Source organism: Schistocerca piceifrons, chromosome 2 (genome assembly GCF_021461385.2).
Source record: "Schistocerca piceifrons isolate TAMUIC-IGC-003096 chromosome 2, iqSchPice1.1, whole genome shotgun sequence".
Classification (NCBI taxonomy): domain Eukaryota; kingdom Metazoa; phylum Arthropoda; class Insecta; order Orthoptera; family Acrididae; genus Schistocerca; species Schistocerca piceifrons.
In genome coordinates, this window is record NC_060139.1 from 556,715,478 (window position 1) to 556,734,117 (window position 18,640).

At 39.3% G+C, this 18,640-nt stretch overlaps 1 protein-coding gene across 1 annotated transcript in view; it reads left to right on the forward strand.

Annotated features, from left to right (window-relative positions):
* LOC124776551 (cilia- and flagella-associated protein 300-like) overlaps positions 1–18,640 on the forward strand; it is a 167,208-nt gene that overhangs the window by 92,379 nt on the left and 56,189 nt on the right. Inside the window, exon 5 of the mRNA XM_047251587.1 lies at positions 8,637–8,809. Coding sequence (XP_047107543.1) covers positions 8,637–8,809 — 173 coding nt within the window. The remainder of the gene's footprint in view (positions 1–8,636; positions 8,810–18,640) is intronic.

Sequence of the window (18,640 nt, forward strand, 5' to 3'; positions counted from 1 at the left end):
ATAACATGGTGATGACATTCTGTTTGGAGGTATTATGTGTTCACACCACTTTAACTGAGAATCGATATTCATTCTTAGAAATTTTGTGCTTGTTACACATTCTACAGAAGTGTTAGCTACATTTTATTTAACAATATCATTTTCCTTTTTCAAACTGAAATTTGTGATATTTGTTTTCCTTATCAATGTCACTTCATTACTTATTGGCCAGTTGTAAACTTCCTTGAGGGTTTCATTTGCCTTCTCTGTAAAGAGGTCTCTTGTTTTCTCAGTGACTATGATAATGCTGTCATCAGCAAAGAAAATTTGTTCTTCATGACTAACAATATTGAAAAGTCATTGATGTATGTCTGAAACAGTGTTGGTCCTAATATACTACTGTGAGGAACTCCTGTATTAATGTGATTTGGTTCTGATAGGTGGTTCACTAAAAGTGTGACCTTATTTGTGGTATGTGTACCTCTACCCTTTGTACCCTGCCTGCTAGATATGATTGGAACTAGTCATTAGCTAAGCCTCTTATTCCTAGTGATTCCAGCTGATTTAGTAGAATCTTATGGTCAATAACGTCAAAAGCCTAAGAATATCTAAAATATACCTGTGACACACTCATTTTTGTCAATAACAGCAAATACCATTTTTGAGAATTTTGCTTTCACTGATTCTTGACTTTTACCAGTTTGGGAACCAAACTGTGATTCACTTGGAAGGTAATAGATAATCTGTCTTTCATAATTGATTTAATAATTTTTGAGAATGATGACAGCAGGGAAATAGGTTAGTGGTTTTCTGTGTCTTGTGCATTACCTTCCTGTTGCAGAGGCAAAACTCTTGCCTGTTTTATATACTCTGGAAACTTTCCTGATGTAAGTGATTCATTTATGATGTTTATTAAGAACCCTTGCATAATCTGTATGCATTGTTTCAGCACACACATTGGTGCTTCATCTAAGTCTACTGATTTTGTTAGTTTTGTGCAGTTTTACTGATTTCATAGTCTGTGGGAGGTAGTAACATCATTGTACTTAATGCATGATTATTTTGTAGGGGTTAAATTTGCTTTTGGGAATTTTTATTGTAATTTATCTGCAATAATCAAAAAATGCCCATTCACATAGTTTTCTAGGTGCGGTTGATGAATTATTACTGTGACCCCTTCCGTACCAGAATTTTGTTATGCTTTTGTGCTGACTGCCGCATATCACATCCACTGAAACAACTCCTCTCATTGCTATTAATGTATAATGACTAGACATTCACATTATTTGTTCAAAAGTATTATAGTGTATTATTAGTTTGGATAATTTCTCTGTTAACATATGACCAAACAGTCAGGCCATATTTGAATGGCAAATTTGCTGGAATAATACTGGTGAAATTTAAATTTCAATATGAAGCTGTTTATGTTTTTTACACATCGAATCAGTATCAGAAGTAATTTTCTGTGAGATTGGAGCACTCATTGTTTATCCTTACAGCCACATTATCAAAATTAGCTCCAGTCACCAAATAATTTTATATTTTGTAAATACTTTTGGATTAAAGAAGATCACCCACCAAAAAGCAGAATCATTGAGTTCTCAATAGGCACACACAAAAGAAAGAAAACTTGCTAGCTTTCAGAGTTATCCTTTGACAAGCTAGAGTAATTCCACTATCTCTCTCTCTCTCTCTCTCTCTCTCTCTCTCTCTCTCTCTCTCCCTCTCCCTCTCCCTCTCCCCCTCTCTCCTCCTCTCTTCACATGCCCCTGCATGGTGCCACCTGAACTAACAGTTCCAATGATACTTTTCGGCAGGTGTACTGGTTGTGGTAGGGTAGTGTCAGGTGGGATGCTTACAGGAAGAGAAAGGCGGGAAGGAGGGAGAAAGAAGGGTGGATGGGTGGGTAGCAGCAGCCCAGAGGGCTGGACCCAAGACCAAGAGTTCTGCTCTCATTCCTCTGCAGGATTCTGCTGTCAGTATCACCTGGTCTTCTTGAACTCAATATGCCACTTTCCTGAACATAAGGCTCTAACTCTCTGATAAATCCGTAAAACCTTCTTCTCTATCAAACTCATCAGTCACAAACTTTGCTAGCAGCCACCCCTTCCGCACCAAAGTCACCATCCATTTATAGTGTATATACAGAAATGACAGGTCCTATGCCCAGTATGCGGAAAGTCTAATGAATGTCTTCACAGTCAGGTGCTGCCACCTGATCTTCATCCACAAGCAGATCTCCAGTACCACACCCTCCCACATTCCTAAGGCCAGTATTACACTTATGTATTTCTTTGTCAAAGTTGGTATGTCAAATATTTTTCTCAAATAAATATGATAGCATAATAGGAAGCTTCATCAAATCTTGTCTTTTGTCAAAGAAATATGATCAAATCTAGGACTTTGCCATAGTTTTGACCATAAAAGTCATTTGTCTTCTGTTCCCTGCAACGTGAAAGGTAACCGCTTGAAGCACTGGCAACACTATGGCTATTTGATGTCTGAAGTGTGTTTGTAAATGTGTTTAGGTGGTGTGTTCCTTCAACTCTTTTTATAACTTTGCTTTCACTCAGGTTGGGGTGAGTAGGGGGCACAAGGTATGTTATTAATCATGTGCTGATGGGCAGGTGGGATATACTGCAAGTGACTTCAAATCCACAATTACAGCTATAGCCATCCACCTCTACACCTGGAAATATCCAGGCAGCTTTTCAGTTAACCAAAATAGAGAAGAAAGAATTACTCTACTTTGTCTATTTTTGAACTCTGGATGCCACAAGTTAAAAAGTGCTTCATCTGTTTCACACTTTTTTTAAATTTTTTAGTTGTTGGAACATTAATTCCATTAATTATATTATTCAAAAATAAAAATAGTTGTTAATGCCCATATAGTGTACTAAACATTTATTTTCAGATATTACTCCTTCAGTGCTTTCTAACTCATTTCAAATGTTTCTTGAATTATTTTGCTTAATGTGCACTGTGATATTGAGTGCTGTATTGTTAGCTAGAGGATCATCTCCAGTGGCAAGAAATTGCAGTGTTATGGTGAGCCTGTCTTCTGCATATATAGCATTTCTGAATGGAGTATTCTGTTTTGTAATATGAGGAGCCACTTTACTGAGCAAGTACTAAAATGCCCTCTCATCGATTTGTAAGTAATTTATGTAAGACTTGACGTCCTCCACTTGCAGTGCTCACAAAAAAATTTGCTGAATGCATTTATTATCTCAACGTGAAACCCACTGCTTCACCCAAGTGTGTTTCCTGTCCACTCAGCCTGCAAAATGTTTGGTTTGCCCTTATCTGTCTCCTACTTCAATCCCCTTGCCATGTGCATCGTATCTGTTGGAGTGCTGCAAGACCTGTCCCATGCACTCACCTAGCATATTGTATTCCAATCCTGTCACAGGCATACACTCCTGGAAATGGAAAAAAGAACACATTGACACCGGTGTGTCAGACCCACCATACTTGCTCCGGACACTGCGAGAGGGCTGTACAAGCAATGATCACACGCACGGCACAGCGGACACACCAGGAACCGCGGTGTTGGCCGTCGAATGGCGCTAGCTGCGCAGCATTTGTGCACCGCCGCCGTCAGTGTCAGCCAGTTTGCCGTGGCATACGGAGCTCCATCGCAGTCTTTAACACTGGTAGCATGCCGCGACAGCGTGGACGTGAACCATATGTGCAGCTGACGGACTTTGAGCGAGGGCGTATAGTGGGCATGCGGGAGGCCGGATGGACGTACCGCCGAATTGCTCAACACGTGGGGCGTGAGGTCTCCACAGTACATCGATGTTGTCGCCAGTGGTCGGCGGAAGGTGCACGTGCCCGTCGACCTGGGACCGGACCGCAGCGACGCACGGATGCACGCCAAGACCGTAGGATCCTACGCAGTGCCGTAGGGGACCGCACCGCCACTTCCCAGCAAATTAGGGACACTGTTGCTCCTGGGGTATCGGCGAGGACCATTCGCAACCGTCTCCATGAAGCTGGGCTACGGTCCCGCACACCGTTAGGCCGTCTTCCGCTCACGCCCGCCTCCAGTGGTGTCGCGACAGGCGTGAATGGAGGGACGAATGGAGACGTGTCGTCTTCAGCGAAGAGAGTTGCTTCTGCCTTGGTGCCAATGATGGTCGTATGCGTGTTTGGCATCGTGCAGGTGAGCGCCACAATCAGGACTGCATACGATCGAGGCACACAGGGCCAACACCCGGCATCATGGTGTGGGGAGCGATCTCCTACACTGGCCGTACACCACTGGTGATCGTCGAGGGGACACTGAATAGTGCACGGTACATCCAAACCGTCATCGAATCCATCGTTCTACCATTCCTTGACCGCCAAGGGAACTTGCTGTTCCAACAGGACAATGCACGTCCGCATGTATCCCGTTCCACCCAACGTGCTCTAGAAGGTGTAAGTCAACTACCCTGGCCAGCAAGATCTCCGGATCTGTCCCCCATTGAGCATGTTTGGGACAGGTTGAAGCGTCGTCTCACGCGGTCTGCACGTCCAGCACGAACGCTGGTCCAACTGAGGCGCCAGGTGGAAATGGCATGGCAAGCCGTTCCACAGGACTACATCCAGCATCTCTACGATCGTCTCCATGGGAGAATAGCAGCCTGCATTGCTGCGAAAGGTGGATATACACTGTAGTAGTGCCGACATTGTGCATGCTCTGTTGCCTGTGTCTATGTGCCTGTGGTTCTGTCAGTGTGATCATGTGATGTATCTGACCCCAGGAATGTGTCAATAAAGTTTCCCCTTCCTGGGACAATGAATTTACGGTGTTCTTATTTCAATTTCCAGGAGTGTATTATAGCCTAACACTGGCAACACCACATGTGAAGGAAACTACATCATGCACCACTTCTCTGCAACCTTAGCATAATTTTTGATGTTGGGAACACCACCATCAGCTGTCTATCTGGATGAAAGTTTGTTTCAAGACATCTGCCATCTGGAAACTACCTCTCAAATCCAGCTTCTGATTTCATAAGTGAATGCTTTCTGTCAATACATCCTTTAGTTCTAGAGTCCCCATGACCTTGACCTCCATTATTTCCTATTCTTCACCCATTTCTGACCTTGTTGTAACTTCACCAATCATCATCAGCTTAAGTTTTTCAGCAATCTCATCTATTCTATCCTGTTTCTCCACTCCTAATCCTTGTATCCTCTTTCATCAGTCCAAAATGCTGCTACCTCTGCCTGCACGAGAACTATCTCTCTCTAATGCTGTGTTCCTACCACCAAGTCCACCCCTTCCCTAGCTCTTACTCTTCCCTTCCTTTCACCCTTTCACCACTCCCTTACCCACCCTCTTTCTAGTACAGTTCACCTGCTTCGACCCACACTGCAGTCATGCCAAAGTGCCAGAACATTGTTGTCATGTGTGTGTGTGTGTGTGTGTGTGTGTGTGTGTGTGTGTGTGTGTGTGGGTGGGTGGGTGGGTGAGTGCACACTTGCATACATGCTCTGAGGGAGAATTAAAGCTTTTAAGTTGAACTACAGTGTTCCAGTTTTTGTTTGTGTGTCTATCTATGAATCAACACCTCCACTTTACACTAAGTGTTTATATTGATTCCACTCTTTATGGTCATAACATTGCTCAAGAGAGCTTGGTATGAAATGGCCCAGCTTTTAATTGAAAAATATAGTTTTGTTGTATATAATTTGTGTGTGATGTATACATTAATGAGCCAAAATATTATGACCCTGAGCTTTATACTGTGTTGCTCAATCTCTGAAATTCAATGCAGCAGCTATTCTGTGAGGCCTTAATTTGACAAGTCATTGGTAGGTTTCCAGAAATATGTGGCACCAGATGTGCATGCACAGGTATCACACATGCTGCAAACTCCAGTGGTTTGTGGGTGAGAAGCTGGCACCCAGTAGTGTACTAACGTGTTCCATGATTTTCTGATCAGGCAAATGGTTCAAATGGCTCTGAGCACTATGGGACTAAACATCTGTGGTCATCAGTCCCCTTGATCAGGCAAATTTGGTACCAAGATATAATTGTGAATTCACTATCAAGCTCCTGAAACTGCTGTAGTATGATTCTGGTCTTGTGATATGGACAGTTTTCCTGTTGGAAGATGCCATTGCCATCACAGAAGAGATAAACATGAAAGGATATGAGTGGTGTGTTGTAAAGTTCTCATAGTCCTCAGCTATCACGGTCCCTGTAGTTAGTAGATACTACCACAGTCCTGACTGAAACTGTTTTACAGGTCTGCATCCATGCATTTTTGAGCACCTGTTTACCTTTAGGACTGCATATCAAAAAAAGACCATTGAACTAATGTAATAACAAATGCAATACATCTAACAACATGACATCTTTTCTATTGACCCAGGGTCCAGACTTGGTGATAACTGTGTTTACTGAAATTGTAATTGGTGATATCATTGGGTCAGCATTGAACTATGTAGGGACTGTCTGTTGCGGATGCTCATGTTCAAAATTGTATGCTGAATTGTGTACTCTGTGTACACTTGTGCCTACACCAGCATTTTATTCTGTCATCAGATCTGCCACCACTCACTGGCCATCCTGCTTTACGGAGCAGGCAGTCCTCCAGCCTCCATGCTCTGTGATAAGGCGTGGGTGTCCAACACCTCATTGCCTCCTTGTGGTTTCACAGTCCTCCAAGCACTTTCAGTGGATGCTCACAACAGAGGGATGCAAGCAGCTGGTCAGTTTCACCATTTCTGAGATGCTAGTTTCCAGGCACTGGGTCATGCCAAGTACCGTATTTACTCGAATCTAAGCCGCACTCGAATCTAAGCCGCACCTGAAAAATGAGACTCGAAATAAAGGAAAAAAAAGATTCCCGAATCTAAGCCGCACCTGAAATTTGAGACTCGAAATTCAAGGGGAGAGAAAAGTTTTAGGCCGCACCTCCAAATCGAAACAAAGTTGGTCCATTGTGATATGAGACACAATTTAGGTCGAATGAATGACGATACCGCTACAGTAGTTTGGTTCGAGTCGTAACCTTAGCAGTTAAGCTCTGCCACGTAGCCATTGCTATGCGTCAGGCGCTCCGTCCGTACCCTTCCTTTTTCACGTGCTTCGTCTGGTTTGAATCGATTGCTTATTTTGCTTTGATCTGATAAGTGCCGTTTTCTTTGTTATAGGTGTTTGCGTCACTCTCAAGCTGAAAATGCATTACTGCACTGTGTCATGCATTGTTTGTCGCATTCTGATAGTGCGTGTTTACGGCCTGTCGCGACTCGCGGAATGGCTTGCTTTTGTGCGCGCTACAGCCGCGTACAATTTAAAAAAAAAAAAAAAGAGGAAACGTCTCATTAGTGAAACAATGGCAAGAGACGTTACTTACACTGCTGCTTTCTTTGATAATGATCAACAAGAATCAAATGATAGACTGCGTATGATACAACATGTTCTGAACGAGGGTTAGGCGAAAATTTTCTCCGTTTGAAAATCTTTGCGGCCGCTTCTTTATTACATCAAATTCTGCACAGAAATTAGAGTCATCTTAGATTTAAAAATCTAGTCACTTGCCGTGCTTCATTTCTGACTGTATCACTGTTAGGCATAAGAATAATACAGATATAAACATGAAACGATACGTATATTCTTCCGCGTTTGCTGTTGTCTCACCCTAGTTTCGTAGTTTATTAGGCAGACAGGATTTAAATGAGATAGCAGCAAACACGAAAGAATACATGGCAAAATGTTTATATTCGTATTATTCTTATGGTGAAGAGAATACTGTATGTGATTCAAATTTCGTCAGGTTCCTATTAGCAACCATCTCTTCTCACAGATAGGAAAAAATTCAGAACGTAGAGTTGGCCATACTGACAAACATCCCAAACAGTCTTGCCAGTCAGATTTTCGTAGTACACTGAAATTGTGCTACATTCGAAGATGAACAATACGGAATTTGTATTTACTTCATTGGATAATTATGAAAATGCAGTGGTCGAAACTTGCGGCGGAGAAAAAAAGCTCGTCTTCCACTTTTTTTAAAAAAAAATATTTACTGACGCAGAGGTTTTGGCGCCAGTATTTACCTTTGTGCCTACAAAGCATGCCCGCGTAGAGCTACATATATTCGACGGTAGAAGTTAGTTGTGGTGGCACGTACCAACATTTTTCATAACTTCCGCTTGCTTTGCACTCGATTCTAAGCCGCAGGCGGGTTTTTGGATTACGAAAACCGGAAAAAAAGTGCGGCTTAGATTCGAGTAAATACGGTAGTCCTTTGTCAAAAGTTGTTCATGGCAGGGTGTTTCCCAATTTGCAGCCCATTCCATAGCTAGAATGATTCCTTGTTCTTCTCTGCTCCACTTACATACTTTCTTTATCATGTTAAGTACCTGCATCATCACTAGCTGGCTTTCAGTCTTGTGGTAGGCAGTGGCCATAATGTTTTGACTCATAATTGGAAGTTATAATTTACTTGCAAAAGCTGAACAAAGAGCCAGAATTCTCATGTTTCTAATGTAGAGATTCTTAAAATTCTACTGTAGAGTGAAAAAGAGAAGCACATAATATTATTCTAGCAAAATTAATTTTATTGCCTGTAGTCTACAAATTTTACTCGTATTTTATGTATTTAAAGATAATGGTATATGGTGAGACCTGTTGATTTAGAATCATTCAATTTCAGGTACTTCTGGATAGTGAAAGTGAAAATTATGATATATTTTCTGAACAGGACCGGGAACAGTTTATTTTCCAGATCTTTAAGCATCTCTGTCTTGGAGGAAAATGGTGCCAATATGAAGATAACATAAATCCCTACTTGGAAACAACAAAGTTAATATACAAAGATCTGCTAAGGTATGTTACCATCTGAAAAGCTATATTCTCTTTGTACTGCAGCAGCAGCAAGTAGGTTGCTTTTGGATCAAGGATTAATTTATTTAAAGCAGTAAATATATAACTGGATCACTGCTGAAAGAGGATAATGGCTTCAAAATTGGAAATGCAGATTTTGTCAGTTTTGGTTTATTGAGACATAGATGGATTGATTGGAACCAAAACTGGACATCATCATTGCCTTTCCACTTGTAGAGACCAGAGTGAAATATCAAATTGTTATAATGGTTTCTAGTATGGGACAACTCCAAGAATCATTATGTCTAAGAAATAAATGTGTGGCACTCCTGGAGTCATGCTGGACCAGTCAGTGGTTTTTGTTGCAAACTCTGACTAACTAGTCCACAGATAACATTAAGATGAGCAGCCTAGAGTTGTGGTCAAGTGGTCAATCATCTTCTTAAGATGTTTTGTATTATTTTTGTATAAACTTAAGACAGTTTTGTCAACAAGTGCACATCATTTTTTATTCATTTTGTGTGAACTTGGTACAGTTTTGTGAACATTGAAGAGTTGTATGCTAACCTAAACATAATCAGTGGTTTTGGTTGAAAAGCATTGAGAAATTGTAAGTTATTTGGATATCTTTTACACATGCTTCATTACATGATTACATATGGAAGTAATGCATTTTTCTGTGTGATAGTATGCCCAGAGCAGAGATATTTACTTTATATTACATTTATTGTGCCAGAAATACTGCCATTAATTAATTATATGTTCTTACTATTATATAATTGAAATAAATGTATTAGAATACATTTGCTTCTTTTATTAGTGTAAAGAGAGAACTTCAGATGTTAAGAATCATGATATCAGTTACAGCTATTTTTCAGACATGGCGATATTAGCCCTACACAGTCCAGAAAATTAATGGTTCCATACTGCAGAAATAAAATTGCATTAAGTTGTTAAACAGTTGGTGTGGAATAACTATTCCCTCTCATGAATAATTTATCAATCATGAGTTGTCCCCTTTTAGAAATAAGCAATTCAATTCAAATTGTGCCAGATAGGAGTATTGAGCAGTATCTCATTTCCTTTGACGTAGATTACAAAAAATGTACCCAGAATTAGGTAAAGACATAAATGCTGCAGTGGTTGTTGTAGTGTTGCCATTATTAACTGTCTGTGAAAGACCTTAGACTGAATAATTGGGAACTACGATTGTGGCTGGGTTCTTTAATTCAGACAGCTCCTTAGCAGTCCATTGTGGGCTCACGAGATACACTATGTGATCAAAAGTATCCAGACACCCCCAAAACCATACATTTTCATATTAGGTGCATTGTGCTGTCACCTGCTGCCAGGTACCCCATATCAGGGACCTCAGTAGTGATTAGACATCGTGAGAGAGCAAAATGGGGTGCTCTGCAGAACTCACAAACTTTGAAAGTGGTCAGGTGATTGGGTGTCACTTGTGTCAATAGTCTGTATGCAAGATTTCCACACTCCTAAACATCCCTAGGTCCACTGTTTCTGATATGATAGTGAAGTGGAAACATGAAGGGACACGTACAGCGCAAAAGCGTCCAGGCCGACCTTGTCTGTTGACTGACAGAGACCGCCAACAGTTGAAGAGTGTCATAATGTGTAATAGGCAGACATCTATCCAGACCATCACACAGGAATTCCAAACTGCATCAGGATCAACTGCAAGTACTATGACAGTTAGGTGGGAAGTGAGAAAACTTCAATTTAATGGTCAAGAGGCTGCTCATAAGCCACAAATCACCTAGTAAATGCCAAACGATGCCTCGCTTGGTGTAAGGTGCATAAACATTGGAAAAATGTTGTGTGGAGAGACGAATCACGATACACAACATCCGATGGCAGGGTGTGGGTGTGGCGAATGCCTGGTTAATGTCATCTGACAGCATGTGTAGTGCTAACAGTAAAATTCGTAGGTGGCGGTGTTATGGTGTGATCATGTTTTCATGGAGGGGGCTTGCACCCCATGTTGTTTAGTGTGGCACTATCACAGCACAGGCCTATATTGATGTTTTAAGCACCTTCTTGCTTCCCACTGTTGAAGAGCAATTCGGGAAAGGCAATTGCATCTTCCAACATGATCGAGCACCTGTTCGTAATGCACAATGGACTGGCTTGCACAGAGTCCTGACCTGAATCCTACAGAACACCTTTGGGATGTTTTGAAATGCCGACTTCGTGCCAGGCCTCACTGACCAACATTGATACCTCTCCTCAGTGCAACACTCCATGAAAAATGGGTTGCCATTCCCCAAGAAACCTTCCAGCATGTGATTGAACTTATGCCTGCGAAAGTGGAAGCTGTCATCAAGGCTAAGGGTGGGCCAACACCATATTGAATTCCAGCATTACCGATGGAGGGTGCCACGAACTTGTAAGTCATTTTCAGCCAGGTGTCTGGATACTTTTGATCACATATTGTATCTCACCACCATTGACAATTTTCTCCTGCTGGGCATAATTATATGGAGGCTATCCTATGGAGGAATCATTAAGTAGGCTATTTATTTATTTTAAAAAAAAAATCTTGAGAAGGTCTACAATATGACTTGAAGGCATAATATTGCAGGAAAACTTCATTATTGGGAACTTCAGGCATTTCTTCTCATCTTTTTGTGTTTCTTCTTGTTTTTTAACTACTTCAGATATCATGATGGGAAATTCTCTAAGACAGTTTTGAGTGGCAGAATGTCTCTCAGGGGAGCATCCTCATTGTTAACACTTTGGCTTTACGTCCATGATTAAGCAGCCAGTATAGGCTCACCTCTGTAATATCAACATATCAATTATAGGTATTCATGAAGAGGCTGAAAGAGTAGATGGTGCAGCAGTTTCAGGTTAGCAGTGGAATTCTAGGAGCATTTACTGTCAATTTCAGTCATGATGAACAGTATTCTGTAGATGAGGGGTTTGCTTAGGTTTCTGGGCCTCAAGTTTGATTAGAAACACACTTGGAAGCCACAACTGAGGGACCTAAAATGTGGTTCCTCAAAACACTTAGCATTTTGAAGCGTCTTATGCATTCAGCTTGAAGATCTTTTAAAAAACACCTGCCCCAATTTATAAAGCCTTCATGTGGTTACTTATTTTTTTATTGTATAAAAATAAATAAATACTCATCAGCAAGATCTGCCAGTCTAAAAGATCAACACTGTTCACTATGAGTTGATCAGGCTGGCCATAAGCAACTACAGAATCAGTCCCATTCCAGTTGCTGCACCAAGACTGGTTAGCAACTACTGTCCATTTGACAGTGATTTCTCATGGTGCATCAAGCATAGAGGTTCTTGTCTGATCCTAAACACCATCTGGCCAGTCACTCATCCATCACTTTCACCAGCTGCCCAAGTGCAACAAAATGCGAAGCAAGACTTTGCAGTACATGGTGTGGAGCCAGTTTCAGTCATTATACAAGACTGGAATCAGCTGCCACCCTGAATGCTCAGAGGCCCAAAGTTAATTTAGATTTACAACAGACTGACAAAATACTGCTAGTGATTTCATTTTTCAAACAAAATTTTAACCAATGATGCAGGCATCACAATTACATACTGGGTATATTGACGAGTGTAAGCTGGGAGATGATGTTTATGCTCACTGATTTGTCCCAGTCATTTTCTCAGAATATGCCCACTCAACAAGTTTGGTTCATGATGTGGAGGGAGATGTATGCAATTTTGAGGGTATTGGATCAATGACACATGTTTATAAACTGGAAGATGCAGCAACCAAAGAGACATTTTCAATAGTTACAGTTTCGAAAAACAAAATCACCTGCTGTAGCCCTGTGGCCAGGAGAAGCATCATGCATCATTGAGAGATGTGAATGGAAGTGAGGGAAAACAAACTGTAGTCATATAACTTAGTATCCAACAGTCTCATCACCCTGTCTAGCCAGAGAGGTGAAATTAAGTGCTACTAACATTTCTTCAGGTAAAATATTGCCGTTTGATGTATGGTTTCAACCTATTGCAAGAATATCCACCATTTGCAGTGCTTGTGATGTACATGTGTTAATATGCACATTTTGTGTGAGTGCACTCAGTTTGCAACAGGGAAGGTACCTCATAATTTTGCTAATGGTTTATCTTTATAATGCAGGTGACAACACACAAAATGTTGAACTTTTGCTCTTCAACTCAACTCTTTGAGCAAGTGTTGTTTAGGTAGTTTTAACTTGTTCCTCAAAGTGATTTACCTAATAAATTTTCTTGTGTGGCTGCCTTACAACTTTTCAGAATCTCTTTATTAGTTTATCAATTTTTATAATTTTTCTACCCAGGGTGTACCATAACTCAGATCTAGTTCTAGTGGCCAAATTAATAGGTGTCCTGTATGCAAATGGCAACATAACCAACAAATATATACGGTACCATAACATTCATACTGTTGCATTAAAGCATTGCTAGGAAACAAGTAAACTGCGTTAGTAGTGTTGACAATAAATCGGACCATGACCATCTAGTAACACTGTTTTGTCTTAAGCTTTTTTATGAAAAAAGTTAACTGTGGCTCGTAGTTGATATATAAACTTACTGTAGGTCCACCGTGTCCTTTGTACATAAGGAAAACTACAAACACCAGTCCATTTTGCAATTACTTCAAACAGTAGGAGAGAATTTTTTGAGAAAAATTATATTTAAAGCTAAAAAAATGCGTACAGATATTGATTGGCCCAGTTTATGTGTATAGAAAATACGAGAAATATGGAAAGCTGTTTATCAAATGATTGACAAAAAATGTACTAAGGAGCTGATACATACAGCTAATACTGAAGGCACTTACATACCTAATTTATGAAATCTTAACAGCCTTTGCATAAATATTAATGACAGTGTTTCACATTCCAATAATCTCCTAGCAGTTATTTAGGATTCAAATTTTCCAAAATAATGTTCTTAATTCTAATTATGCCAATGAAAATGAAAATGTATATACAGGCTGTTCAATTCATCTGAAGACATCGAAATATGTCAAAAACAATACACTAGACACATAAAAAAATTATAATAAAAATCTGTTCATGTTGGAGGGGGACATCTAGTGATACCAAACTCAAATCCCCATCACACCCTGTGTCTTGGGGCAGGGGGCAACTTTGAAATCTTAAACGGGAACCCCCAAGTTTTATTGCAGATTTGGGTTCTATGGAAACAATACATAAGTATTAGCTGAAATGTTGTTTTTTTTTTGTTAAGTGGCAGATGGCACTTATTTATTTATTTATTTATTTCTTGTTCCTTAGATCCAGTTAGTGAGTCAATCACAAGGATATGGAACGTGTCAAATTGTACAGGTTTCAATTTAAACTTACAATAAATACAAGGGCATTTCAATGGCAAATTGTACATAGTTTAAGTAAGACATACTATAAATACAGTAACAGATACAATGTCAGCTAGATAACATAACTACCATTTGACAGAAAAAGGAGTTTCAAATAAAGGTTAAAGATAAGAGCACAAAGTTAAATCAGATATTAGGCCTACAAGAGTAAATACATGTACAGCCAATCTGTTGAGCACAAAGTTAAATCAGATATTAGGCCTACAAGAGTAAATACATGTACAGCCAATCTGTTGTTACAAAAAGTGTGCTAATGCCCAAATTCACAATAAAATCAATTGAACTACTTCTAGACATAATACGTTTAGTGATGGTATACATTTTCTTTCAGGTATTCATCCACAGTATAATAAGATTTCTCTGTCAGGTAATCTTTGAGAACTTGTTTAAATTTTGGCAGTTCTGTATGAACACATTTGATATGTAGTGGTAGAGCATTGAACAGCTTAATGCTGGAGTAGTAAACTCCTTTTTTGTACCAGAGTGAGACGTTTCATTTTTAAATGTAGATTGTTTTTGTTTCTGGTGTTATAACCATGGAATTTACTGTTGTCTTGGTAGATGGAATAATTTTTCCACACAAAGGTGAGCAAGGAAAAAATATACCGTGAGGCAGTTGTTAGGATACCTATCTTCTGAAACAAGTGCCTGCAAGAGTGTCTTTGATGGACCCCACACATTATTCTGATTGCTTTTTTTTGGATGGTGAAAACTTTTTTTGCAAGTGGTTGGTTCCCCCAGAATATGATAGCATATGACATCAATGAGTGGAAGTAGCCAAAGTAGGCAACCTTAATAGTGTCAACTTCAGCCACTGAAGAAATTACCCGTAATGCAAATGTTGCCGAGCTAAGTTTTTGACATAGATGAAGAATGTGAACTGACCAATTACATTTACTGTCTATGTAAGCACCCAGGAATTTTGTGTCTTCAACTTTCTGTATTGGTTGATCTCTACATTTTATGTTAATTTCATCAGGATTACTTTGTGATGTATGGAACCTCATATATTGAGTTTTATCTGCATTGAGCGAGAGACCATTTGAGGAGAACCAATTTAAGGTGTCATTAAAAACAGTATTTGTAGTTTTTTCAAGATCATGATCAATCAAATCGTCAATTAGAATTGTGGTATCATTGGCAAACAGGGTAAATTTGCTGTTTGTCTCAGAACAAAGAGGAAGATCATTAATAAAGATGAGGAAAAGCAGTGGGCCCAAAACGGAGCCTTGAGGCACACCACACGTTATCGTGCCCCATTCAGACGAGGCAGGTTCTCCAGAAGAGCCATTTAGCATTACAGTCTGCTTCCGATCCTGTAGATATGATTGCAGCCACAAGCCAACAGTACCACCTAAACCATAGTATTCTGCCTTTTTCCAAAGAATTTGGTGGTTTACACAGTCGAAGGCTTTCGTAAGATCACAAAAAATACCCACTGGAGACATTTTTTTGTTAATGGCTTCCAAAACTTGGTTGCTGAAAGAGAATATTGCCTGTTCAGTACAAAGACCGGCACGAAAACCAAACTGATTTTTGCTTAAGATACTGTGGAAGTTGAGATGGTCTACAATCCTCCTGTGCATGAGTTTTTCTAGAATTTTCAAGAAGGTAGTTAATAGGGATATTGGGCGATAGTTTGTTACAATGCTTTTATCCCCTTTTTTAAAGAGAGGAATCACTACAGCCAACTTAAGTCTGTCAGGGACAATCCCATCTTGTAGGGATGCATTGTATATGTTGCATAAGACGGGACTAACAAATTTATAACAGTGTTTCAGTATTTTACTAGAAATATTGTCCACAGCAGCAGAATTTTTATTTTTTAATGATCTAATTACTCTTATGACTTCGCTTACAGTAACTGGAGGTAAGGATATCTGTGGGATTCTGTTACTAATAGCTTTCTGTAGGAGGGACAATGATTCTTCCATAGAACCATTACAGCCTGTCTTCTCTGCTGCTCTCAAAAAGTGGTTATTAAATATTTCTGCAACCAACTCAGGTTTCTTTATGATACTGTCCCCTGTATTAATCTCTACCTGAGACATGTTCCCTGTTGTCCTGCCAGTTTCCCTCTTTATTACATTCCATATAGTTTTAATTTTATTTTCTGAGCTTTCAATTTCTGATTTTATGCACATACTTTTAGATTTATTTATAACCTTCTTGAGAATGCTACAGTAAAGTTTGTAGTGTTGTCGTTTCTTTGGATCATTACAAGTCCTGAGAGAACTGTATAACATCCTCTTTGTTCTACAAGATGTTATTATCCCCGTAGTGATCCAAAACTTCTTGGCATTGCCTATATGACTATTTCTAACTACTTTTTTGGGAAAGATGGACTCAAATACAGACATGAATTCATTTAAAAATGAATTGTACTTTTTGTTTACACCTGTTTCCCTATAAACTCGGCTCCAGTCTATCTCTTTTAGGCTATCATTGAATTTTTTATGGCCCTGTTCATTTATTATCCTAAAAGATTTCCAAGAATGCTCGGAACTGTTGCACACACTGATGTAATTGAGCCTAAGCAATTGACCACCATGATCAGAAAGGCCAAGGATTGGATGTACAGTGATCTCATTGCATTTAGACTTATCTATAAATATATTATCTATCAGACTTTTACTGTTAACAGTAATCCTAGTTGGGAAATCTACTATTGCCATCAGATTATAAGACTCCATTAAATGTGCTAAATCAGCTTTACTATTGCTCTCATTTAGGAAATCAACATTAAAGTCACCAGTAATTATCAAGTTCTTGGACTTTGAGTACAGTATGGATAATAAAGAATCTAAGTGCTTAAGAAATACATTCAAATTCCCTGAGGGAGATCTATACAGTGCTAACACTACAGCCGTGAAGTCATTTACAGTAATCTCAACACCACATACTTCAATTTGTTGCTCTATACAATGGCTCTTTAAATCTAATGCATTGTAAGATATGTTGTTTTTTACATAAATTACCACTCCACCTTTTTCCATTATGGTTCTAGAGTAATACGCTGCCTGACAGTAACCACTTAGCTGTAACCTTTCAATATCTTTCACATGATGTTCACTAAAACATAATACATCAGTATCTTTTATTCCTTGTGGTTCCTCTAACAGAACAGTAATGTCATTTACTTTATTACCAAGTCCTCCCACATTTTGGTGAAAAATCGTCATTTCTTTGGAATTAGAGACAGAGCTAAACTTTTGCCTAAAAAATTATCGGTAGCTGCAGACACAGTACGTTCATTACTAACAATTTCCTGAAACATTTGAGTTTGAAACCGAGTCTGACTTGATGGTTGGAGCCATTCAAGAGCGATTGGTTCCAACTTTGGGGTACATTTGTGGACTTCTTCCAATATTTTTGTTTTTAAGAGGGTACCTAATGCTTTTTTCCCTGATCTGTTCAGGTGCATACCGTGTCTTGTAAATAATTTAAATAATTCTCGTCCAAAACTGCTTACATCTACAACACAAGTATTTTTAAAATGCTTACACAACTTTGCTAACTTAGAGTTCGTTTGTGAGATAGCCTCATTTACACAGGACTGTGGTATTAAGTCATGTCTCTTTGGAATGTTCACAACAAATACCTTAGACTGATGAAGCGCCGATATTTTCTTCCTGTAATTGGAAAAATCAAAATGGGAAGAAAATTGTGTTTCAACAATCTATCCAATGACACAGGGCAGGCAATTATTTTACAACTTTTGATGGGTCAGAGGAAAATAATGTTGAGAATGGGGTTTCCCATTAAAAGTTAAGAAAAATTGACTCTCTTACCCTCACAGTATGGAGATTGGGGGGAGGGGGTGTTAATTCAAGTGCCATTGGATAACCTTTTGAAACATACAATTTTCTACTTATTTTGATTTTTCTGACTACAGCATCATCTGTCATGAAATGAAAAAAAATTTTCAGAGAAAACTTATGTATTTTTGTTCATAGAATCTAAATCTGAAATAAAAAATGAGGGTTCCCATTGAAGTTTCAAACTTCCTCTCCTCCCCCTCCGCACCCCAACACATAGGGTGCGGGGGCAGCCAAATTCCGCATCATTGTATATTGCCCATCGAGACAAACAAATTTGAACTGTAAATTTTTTCAATCTGATGTGTAGTTTTCAAGATATTTGGATGTCTTCAGATAAATTATACATGCTGTATATAAAGGGTGAGCCAGGAAGAAAGGTACAAGCTTAAAGGGGTGATAATATCAGACATTCTGAACAAAGAATTTCATATGGACATATGCCCTATTCCAAAACATTTCCCAGATGTTGACAGGCTTGATTCATGTAATGCATTGCACAACAGAAGGGCATGACTTTCTCAAAGCAATCATCACTTGTGGTGAGTCATGGGAATATTACAGCACACCCAGAACCAAACAGGCCTCTATGGACTGGAAACATGCTGGTTTTCCAATATGAAAAAAATTCAAAGTG